Source organism: Hibiscus syriacus, unplaced genomic scaffold (genome assembly GCF_006381635.1).
Source record: "Hibiscus syriacus cultivar Baekdansim isolate YM2019G1 unplaced genomic scaffold, ASM638163v2 tig00117016_pilon, whole genome shotgun sequence".
NCBI classification, from domain to species: Eukaryota; Viridiplantae; Streptophyta; class Magnoliopsida; order Malvales; family Malvaceae; genus Hibiscus; species Hibiscus syriacus.
This window is the reverse complement of record NW_024063525.1, coordinates 2,332,702-2,343,837: the sequence shown is the minus strand read 5'-3', so window position 1 is coordinate 2,343,837 and position 11,136 is coordinate 2,332,702. Positions and strand designations below refer to the sequence as shown.

General features: G+C 33.5%; 1 protein-coding gene across 1 annotated transcript; it reads right to left on the bottom strand.

The window, feature by feature from the left end:
- Positions 1-4,350: 4,350 nt before the first annotated feature.
- On the bottom strand, positions 4,351-4,710 carry LOC120195609. Its single transcript, XM_039197581.1, has one exon. The coding sequence runs from the start codon at positions 4,708-4,710 to the stop codon at positions 4,351-4,353; it is 360 nt and encodes a 119-aa protein (XP_039053512.1).
- Between the last annotated feature and the right edge of the window lie 6,426 nt (positions 4,711-11,136).

The window sequence follows — 11,136 nt, the reverse complement described above, 5'->3', positions numbered from 1 at the left end:
CATTTTGAAAGATCGACAAATCTTAGAATCAAATTCAAATGGGTTTGAGCACCAATTCAGAACTGATACAGTTCATCCTAACTCAACTATGAGTGGCTAGTTTCCAGTTAACATTTTCAAGCTAGATTTCAACTCCACGACGAATGATATTCGGCTGATAGAATATACCACTTGGATTTCCAGTGAAGGGGAGTCATTTAAAGAATTATGACCTGCTTAGACCCGTGAAGGGGAGTCATTCTTCACTTAAATGAACTGTTCGCAGCATAGCTCAAGGAGAAAAGGGCTATCTGTTAACAAAAACCTTCGAGTTCGATTACATTCAGCTCAAGGGCATATCAAATTTACAGTATAGCTCAAGGCAACAAGGGCTATTTGTCAGCAAAAAACTTTCGAGTTTGATTTCATTCAACTCAAAGGGCTTATCAAGTTTACAACATAGCTCAAGGCAAGAAGGGCTATATGTAAACAAAAATCTTCAAGTTCGATTCCATTCAGCTCGAGGGCATATCCAATTTACAACATAACTCATTACGAGAAGGGATATTTGTTAATAAAAAACTGTCGAGTTCGATTCCATTCTGCTTGATGACATATCAATTGCATGGTATCAATGAAGAACTACTTTCCGGTTGAAGTTTAAACTGAGGTCTTTAAGTCAAGAGGAATATCTGGGGCAATCTCTCAGCTTAGTACAACATAACTCAAGGCGAGAAGGGTTATCAGTCAACAAAAGCTTTCGAGTTCAATTCCATTCAGCTCGATGCCCTATCAACCACATGGTAGTGTCGAGGAACTACTTTCCAGTCGAATTTGCAAACCAAGATCTTTAAACCGAGAAGAAGACCAAGGTTGACTATGACTTGACAACAAGAAGCCACATTCTGATTCAAATTCCGAACTATAGTTTTAATTTCATGAAGAAGGATATCCTTTTAAGACTGACTCTACTTCACGACGGATGAGTCATTCGCAACTCAATTTAATAGGGAGTTATTCATAATTGCAACATCAAAGTCAATTTTCAACTCCACAAATGAGGATAGTAGACTCAGAAACCCCTTCATATCAAACAAAAATCGCTATCCTTTTATCTTTGTCCTATTTTTTGTTACACGAAAAAGGACAAAGAGGGGCAGCTGTAGACACTCATTTTTGTTCGGAGCGTTTGTTTTATATATATGTTAATTTTTTATAGTTTTTAGAAAATGGTTTTTTGAAAATATATAATATATACTTTTTTTAAAAAAAAATCGATTTTCGAAAATATATAACATATAGTTTTGAAAATATATATTATATAATTTTGAAAATATTTTTTGAAAACATATATATAATATATAGTTTTTGAAAACATTTTAAATATATATATATAATATAGTTTTTAAAAATATTTTGAAAACATATATATAATATATAGTTTTTGAAAACATTTTACATATATATATATATATATATAATATATAGTTTTTAAAAATATTTTGAAAATATATATAATATATAGTTTTGAAAATATTTTTGAAGATGTATATAATATATAGTTTTGAAAATATTGTTGAAAATATATATATGTTTAAAAACAATTTTTGAAAATATATATTATATGGTTTTGAAAACAATTTTTAAAAAAACAAATATGATATATAGTTTTAAAAACGATTTTTTATATATTATATTAATATTATTTATTATTTTATTAATATTATTTTTCTTTTATTTGATTTTTGTTTTAGGTCCAATAAGGGTCCAAGTCAAGGCCTGCCTGACTGCCCGGGTTAAAGCCTAATGTACATTTAAGGTTTTAAAACTTATCCAAAGCGCAGCTGATTGAGGGCCTTTAGATCTGGCCCTCTGATCTAACGGTCCAGATTTCACCAGAGGTTCCCAACGGACGTTTCAATGGCGCATATAAGCACCGAGATTTCCGGCCAAGCAAATTGGGACTGGACCATCCTGAGATTCTTTGCCAACAACGAGCAGTAACCATGATAATCAGAAACGGCCACCGGTGGAGGGGATATAAATATCCCACCTAGCCACCAAGGAGGATCACGAAAAAACAACACAATACATCGGAGATCGAACAGGAAAAAGGCAACCAAACCACCAATATCACAAGCAAAATTAAAGCAAGATATAACAAGCAAAAAAATCGAAGCCAACCAACGTTACACAAACAAAATAACGAAGCATCCTTTACAAAAATCAAGATATAAGGCAATCTGTTGGCGCATGGAAAAGCACCACCGTGAGGAACGAGGACGTCGAAATACGAAAGCTTAATAGGTAAAAATCGAACATTTCACCTTAGATCTACGCCGTTTAGGGGTTTTTTTTTGTGAGATTTGGGGTTTAGTTTTGACATTGGGGTAGTGTGGAGAATATTTTAGGGGTGTTTTTAATTTTTTCGGCCACTGGAGGTGGTGGCCAGAGCGGCGGCGGACGGTAGTTGGCCAGCGGAGCAGTGATTGGGTTTTCGACCGACTAGGCGAAGGGTTGAGAGTGTTTTGGGAGAGTGTTTTTTGAGGTTTTAGGTTAAAATGAGTTTTTCTCGATTTAGGGCTATTTATAGCTGAGGGACTTGTATGTAATTAGCTAATAGTTAAATTATATTCATAGTCCCTTAAGTTTTGAAGTGTAATTCATTTTTGTCACCTGTTTCAATTTTGCCTTCGAATTTTCAATTTATTCAATTTAATCATTGTTTATATTTTGCGAAATTACCCCCTAATTTTGTTTATTTCTCTTGTAGTTCATTTTTAGCATTAATTTCAGTCCATAAATTCATTCAATTTGATTCTTTGATTTTCATCTATTTATGTATTTATTTATTTTTCGATTTTTTTGTATTTTTATTAACATTTATTTTCTTAACTTTTTTTTATTTTTTCACTTTCAAAATTTAACTTTTTTATTTTAATATTCATCTCAATTTTATTTATCTTTATTTTTTATCTTTTTTTATATTTATATATTTCACAATTTAATATTCATTTTCGAATTTTTAGGGATAATTTTAACTAATCAAAGGTAAGTAATTTGAATCGAGTTTTTAAATTTCAATTTAAATTTCAATTTTCGCAATTAAGACAACCAACAAATTAAATGGTACCGAAAGGGCAGTTCAATGATGCTAATCCTTCATTGACTGTAACTGACTCCTGAATCTGACATATTTCTGGTAAAACACAGATAAGGTAAGATGGTGTTCGATCAACCTAAATATTATTTTTAAAATGATCGGTGGTGACTCTAACATGATTTATCTAAGTCGAAGCCCAATTCCAGGCCCACCCGAATGACAACCGCGACAATAAGAATTCGAACTTGAAACCTGCTTAAATGAAATTGGTTACCACTTGAATCAATCTCGTTGATATTTGGACAATCATTTTAATTAGTGAGTCTCGTTAAAATGTGTGTAATTGGAGTAGTCAATTATGCTCTTCAATTTTTTTTAATTAATTTAGGGTAAGTACAAGGTAGTATATGTTTAAAGATAACTCCCAACTATTTGACATTAGACGCTCACACCCTTAGCATTTATAGTGTTCAAAACTGAGATCTTATAAAATAATAACAATTCCTTTACTACCGGTCATCGAAGTCGCTTGGTTCGTGTTGCTCTTCAATCTCTAATAGATGAATGGAAATTGATATAATCACGTTGATAATTATACTCTTCAATTTATAATTAATATTATTTCAAAATTTAAACTTTTATATTTATATAATTACAATTTATACTACTAAATATCACATAGAGAATTAAGATGTAATTATATTTTATTAGTTACACATATCTAAAAGACTAAATTTTCTTATAATTATACTAGTGTAATTATTAAGTAATTATATTTCTATGCAATTACATTGTTGTATCTAAACGTTTCTTAAATAAAAAAAATCTAACATGTATTTGTATAATATATTATTAAAAGAACAAAAAATAGAAAAATAATTAATTTTTAAGGAAGACAAATAATATTCATGGCATTTTAAATATAAACTTACACTAATAAAAAAAATAAACTTACGTGTAGTATTTAAAAAAATGAAAAAAAATATGTTTAACGAATGCTTATATTATATTATAATATATTTTATAATTTAATTAATAATAATAAATATATTAAACTTTTATGTTTTAATTTAAAAATAAGAAAAAATAATAAAGATAAATTCTTTAAAAAATAAACCTGAAGAATAAATAAATATTTTTTAAACTATAAAGAATAAATATATTTATACAAATCTTAAGTGCAAAATATCATTTATCCCAAAAAATAATTTTATTTTTTATTTCAAGAATAAAAGAAAGAAACAATAGGCCATCAGTGGCTAAATAAATTATACAGGATTGAGGAATAAATTAAGAAATATGCTTTCAACCATTAGCTGCATGATCATGCATTTGACCCTCTTTATTGACTTGGACGATTGTAAGATTCTCCCGGCCAAAGCTCTGCCTCGGAACGCCCTCCGATTCCTGAGTTCTCCGATGGCATTGAAATCTTCCGAATGGCGGCTGGTGTCGATGATTTGGGTAACTTGTTCAACAACCACCGCCGGTTCCTCTTCCTTCTCGTCAGCAAGTAAATGCGGGGGTGGGCATTGCAAGTCATCATCATCTTCCCACTCTTCAATATCCAAACCCCATTCGTTATAATCAGCCCCAGCCATTGCTAAAGCTTCAATTGATACCGTCATGATTAATTAATCAAATTCTCTGTTCTCTTAAGAAATGCTGGAATATCTAATTGCACACAATCGAAACTCCTATATATATATGTATATAACTTGCCCATCAAAAATGAGTTTGACAATCTTCTTTGAATTCAATTCACGGGGAAAATGGGAACTTTTGCTTCTGATGAACTTTGAAGGTTGAAAATTTTGATTGGGAAAATGGGAAATGTGTATCCGATAAGATGTGGCACTAAATTCTTGTGAATAATTTGTTTGACCAAAATATGTCTTTGAACTCAATGTTCTTTGCTGACGCATCCTGATTTCCAGGTGATTGAAGCAATGATGAAAAGCTTAAGACCGGCATTATATCGATTTTCTTTTCTTTTCTTTCTCTGAGAATTAATGAGAGTACTCATGGATCAATAACATGTGGGAAAATGTTAGCGGTTTCATTTTTTTTGAATTGGTTTAAATGGCTGGATTTTACTATCAGCCGAAGTCAATGTTCCGCAAGATTTATGAAGCTCTAACCGATCATTTATTTAAGGCTCAATACAAAAGTTTTGACATTTACTTTTATACATCAAGCTTTTATATAACGTAGGTGAAAATTTACGTTCTAATCATTTTTGTTCTGGAGTTATATTATCTTAATCATTCAACGCGAAATTAGAAAATTTAATTTGAATTTGTCGAAACGGTTTTTGTCCCGGGTGAGATTTTGGAAATCACACCAATTTTTAATTATTCTCTTTACGATTGAATTTTAATTAAAAACAATGTGATTTTAGAAAACCTCTTGTTTCGAAAATTTGGGAATTCATTCACGATAAAAATACGGGTTCGAAGAGTCGCCACCAATCTTTGATTAGGGTGTGATTGGGCACCCAAAAATGTTTTGCCATTTTAAATAAAAAAATAATAATTTTAATTAAAACAACAAATTTAGGTCTGCATTACCAAAATTCGAGTTCGGGAGTCGGTTACGCGTGGGGAAGGATTAGCACCCCCACAGCGCCCTAAATCGGTACCTGTCGATTAATTAATGTCTTTGCAATGAAATTTACAAATTCGAGTTTAATTTGATTTATGATCCCCGACAAAACACCACATGAATTTTACAAAATTCAAAAGCACCCAAAATAGATTGAATTAAAATTACCAGGCCTTTAGAAAGATAAAGAATATTCGATTATTTACAAATATCGAGACCAGATCTTAGAAGTTCTAACTATCTTTTCTCGATAAATTTAAATAGCCGAATATTTCTTTTTCTTCCGTTCCCAATTTTAAAAGCGATAAATTAATTTCTTAGGTGTCACTGATGGAATATACTTTTAATTTAAAATCATCAAAAGCGGATATCTAATCAGTTAAGACAACCCACTTAAAATAATTTTAAATTAAAAAGATATTACCTTTAATTAAATTATGTAAATACATTGAGTTTATGCACGTGAGGCTAACATGCAATCATACTAAAATGATGTCATAAAAATTAATTAAACCAATATTTTAAAATATCATGCAATGTGACATTTCCAAAAATTATATACATTTTATAACTAAAAATATACTATATACATAGTTATATTTAATGAACAATATGACCTAAACAAAACAAACGAAAACATAACACAACAAATTATAAATTTCAGAAAATAAATATTTATTAAAACGAGGACTAATGATATCAAATAAAACTTTAATAACCTAATTATAAATAAAATACGAATTAAGGTAGAAATGCTAGTATTATACCATATTAAATACTAAGAACTGAAATGAAACTATTCCTATTGCAGGGGACTAAAAACAGAATAAATCCCAACACACTCATGACTAAAGTGCAACATGCAAAAATGAAGGTCAAATATCTAACAACAGAAAATAACAAATCAACACTAGGACGAAAATTAAATGAACCATAAATAAATAGACAGAATTAAAAACATGCAAACTTCGACCTAGGGACTAAAATGAAACATGCAAAATTAACAGTTCAATGTATAAAGAACAGAAGCTAAATACAATACCACTCAGGACTAAAATTGAATACGCGTAAAATGGAGACGAAATCAAAAACACAAAACACCTATTTAAGGACTAAAATGTATTAAGCTGCAAATGAAAATGACTCATATGGAAAATGACCCAAGCGCAAAACATGAACCTTAAGGATTAAATGGTAAAAACGAAAATAAAAGGTTAAAATAAAAATAACAGAAATTAAAGTGTGAAATCAGGAAAGATACAAAGATAACCGTCCGGATGTATTTTCTTTGATCTGCCGTCATCCACCGTCCGATTGTCCTGATTTTTCAATATGTTGTTCGTGATGGCCTTCCGCAACTTTTCACCGTTCGGAATATTGATCGCAGATTCCAATAACCGGCAAGAGGCTAAAAACTGCCCGAATTTGTTTTCTCCGATCCGTCACCGTCCACCGTCTGATCGTCCTGATTTTTCAATATGTTGTTCGTGATGGCCTTCCGCAACTTTTGACCGTTCGGAATATTGATCGGAGATCCTGATCTCCGGCGAGAATCTGACAGATTACAAGAAGTGTTGTTTTCTATTATTTTTTTTTTCCTCCTTCCTCTCACGTTTTGGCCTCCTCTCCGTATGTCTATGGTCTCCTCCTCCCACGAGCCCCCTTCTTTATTCATTTCCACTGAATCCCACTTGTCCTTTTGCATCTTAATTTCCTTGCATTTGGTGAAGTTTTGATAAGTTTAGGTATGATTAATTGATTTTTTCCTCTTTTTTCTTCTATCTCCAGGAAAGAGAGACCTTTACAAACAAATTTGTTTTCTTTTTTCTTGATGGCCCCCCCACGTTAGTCTCCCCTCATCAATCTCCTTAAAGTGGTTGCATTCTTCTCCTTTTATTTTCTGTGGGATAATAACATTTAGGGTGGGTATAATTTGGTTGAAGTAGGTGAATAATTTAGGGTAGGTAATGAATTATCCGGATAAATCAAGCATCTACAGCTGCCCCTCTTTGCTCATTATCGTGTAACGAGAATAGAGAAAAGATCAAAAGATGGTTAAATTTGTCCGGTCATGATAAATTCAAAAGATTAATCTGCTTCATCGTAACTAAATGAGACTTGAAAAATCTTCGGAAAACGTGTCCGCTCTCTATTCTTTCAGAGAGTATAAGACTCAAACAATCTTCAATAATCGTGTCTGCTCCCTATTCCTTCAAAGAGTATAAGACTCGAACAATCTTCAACGATCGTGTCTGCTCCCTATTTCTTCAGAGAGTATAAGACTCGAACAATCTTCAACAGTCGTGTCTACTCCCTATTTCTTCAGAGAGAGTATAAGACTCGAACAATATTCAACAATCGGGTTCGCTCCCTCTTTCTTTCAGGCAGTATAGAACTCGAATAATCTTCTTACGGGGTTCACTCCCTCTTTCTCTAGGAAGTATGGAACTCGAAAATCTTCTTCAAACGGGTTCGCTCCCTCTTTCTCTAGGGAGTATGGAACTCAAACATCTTTCAAACGGGTTCGCTCCTTCTTTCTTTAAGGAGTATGGAACTCGATATCTTCACACGGGTTCGCTCCCTCTTTCTCTAGGAAGTATGGAACTTGGAAATCTTCTTCAAACGGGTTCGCTTCCTCTTTCTCTAGGGAGTATAGAACTCGGACATCTTCTTCAAACGGGTTCGCTCCCTTTCTCTAGGGAGTATAGAACTCGGACATCTTCTTCAAACGGGTTCGCTCCCTCTTTCTCTAGGGAGTATGGAACTCGTACATCTTCTTCAAACGGGTTCGCTCCCTCTTTCTCTAGGGAGTATGGAACTCGGATATTTTCTTCAAACGGGTTCGCTTCCTCTTTCTCTAAGGAGTATAGAACTCGGACATCTTCTTCAAACTGGTTCGCTCCCTCTTTCTTTAAGGAGTATAAAACTCGTACCTCTTCTTCAAACGGGTTCGCTCCCTCTTTCTTCAGGAGTATGAAACTCGAACAATCTTCAAACGGGTTCGCTCCCTTTTTCTCTAGGGAGTATGGAACTCGAAAATCTTCTTTTGCTTCACTATTTTTTTTTGTGAAGGCTTTAGTTTGATTTACTCCAAAGTTTGAACCTGAAAATCAAATATTATCAATCATTAATGTATGCTTGATGATTCGAAAAACATTATACTCAATTTAGAATTTAAGAGAATCTTTTCGAATTCATTTCTCTGGTGAGAGCTTGTCTCGCCGCAATTAAATGCGAGAGTCTTCCTTGACTTGACTGTCATTTGAACCTCTCCATTCCTGAGACCTTGAATCGTTTAATGACTCATCACGTGCGTTTCTTTTTAATCACTTGACCAGTTTATTTGTACTCGAAAACTTTTACTTTTTCTCCTACGTCTGATGGTCTGATAGTTTGCTCCAACACTCTTATGAGAAGGCTTAAAATGGATTTCCTTCACGACTCTTTGATGAAGACACAATGGTTTGCTTCATTATTCTTTGGTGCATGCTTAAGACGGTTTGCTTCACTACTCTTTAGTGAAGGCTTAAGATTGACTTTGCTCCAATCTCATGTGTGCAAGTCTTTCTTCATACACGAATCTTTTTTTTTCTACATCTGATGGTCTTCACTTCAAGCAATGCTTCTTCTATGGATTAGACCTCTCTGTTCTTCAGGGTATGTCTCTTTAAACGTAACTCCTTGTATTGAGGCTTGAAATCTTCATTTCAACTTGGGATTTTAACATCCTGCATCTTCTCTTTTCAATGGAAAACCTGTCAAAATCATGTGTTTATGCATGAAACATGAATACAATTAAATGTATCAGTGTAATGCATTATCTTTTATGCAAATGATGTTCTCATGAATGCATAAACGTTGAATCAATCTTCACTTGGCTCCAAGTGGTGAGCTCGGTCTTCTTCCGTTTGATCATTCTTTTCCAGGGTTTGCTTTAGACACCCATGCAATGACTCATAATTTCCAACTGGCATTTCTAAAGAGCCCTCTGATCTTCTTCTATCGCCTTTGTCTTCAGTCATTTTGAAGAAAGTGTTTTTTTTTCTCAACTTCTTGCTATGGTCATAAATATGACTGCGTTGCCCCATTTTCGGAGACTATACATATGGCTATGTCAAACTCCGTAAAGATCAAAGGGAGATATGCTCTATTCTGATTTGACTCTTGAAACACATCACAAGGAGGCTCTATCCCAATTTTCATGTCACCAAATCATTTCTCATTTTAACCTTGGAGTTGCGTAAGACAACCTTCATCCAGGGTAATGGAAACAACATATGATTGCAACACTGATTCATCACCATACTACTACTGGTTCGTAAAATATTTGGCAACACATTCATCTTTTCACGGGGCCTCCCCATATCTTTCAACCAGGGAAGCTCTTTGCGTAGCACTCAGAGTTTTCGCATGGTATTACAAGGATACCAAAACTCAGTGGAAATTAAATTGGGATATTTCGGCTTACCAATATTAATGCATGTGAAATCGCCAGAATACTGCAACCGATGATGAAAACAAATCATATATGATACACTCCACTGTCATAATTTCACCATTTTCATTCCTCGTACTTTTCTATCTCATTGGAAACTATCTGTTCAATTCAACAATTTTTCTGCAGGTCTTCATAGGCTTCCAAAGATACCCCTCATTAATACATCCAGTTGAAACATGTCGTCGCCAGTGCCGCAACATTATCTTATACTGATATGGGCCTTCAAAACGCCCCAACACCTCAAATTGTAAGGCTTATTCTCAATGCCTTCTTGGTCTTAATCTCATCATCTCAACATGATGTGGGTTCAGTCGTACCCCATCATCGTCTCATACTGGTGCGGCCTTCGAAATGCCCCATCACCTCTATTTGTAAGGCTCGTTCTTCATTCCTCTTTGGTCTGGGTTTTGTCATCTCAACATGATAGGGGTTCAGTCGTGCCCCAACATATCCTAACTTAAATGCTCTCATTCTGGTGTCTCTACACAGTAGTGTTGTCAAATAGTTTGAGGGCTTTTCTTCATGTTAATTAAGAAGTGATCAACCCTTCTAACACAATGTCTTGCATTTTTATTCGGGCTGAGATATGTGCCCCTTATGAATAATGAGATTATCTTTTTCTTGAAGGGTTATCGACAACATCATAAAGAAATGTTACCAGTTCTTAGTCTTCATCCATTCTGATCTCTTGGACCATCTGCTTCAAGATTGCGGAACGCTTCTTGTTCTGGCACCACTTATTTTTTTCTCCAATAGAGGCACAATGAGCCTCACCAGCTTCAATGACCTTTTACATTTGAACTGTCCTGTTTGAAAATGTTTTTCCCTTTCTCTTATTTTTAGGGAATGTAAAAATTTATGAATAAATTTCAAAATATTGTCATTTCTTCAGACTCACAATCAAAACAATTGTAAAACAAGAGTTCAATGAATATTAAATAAGTCAAATTCT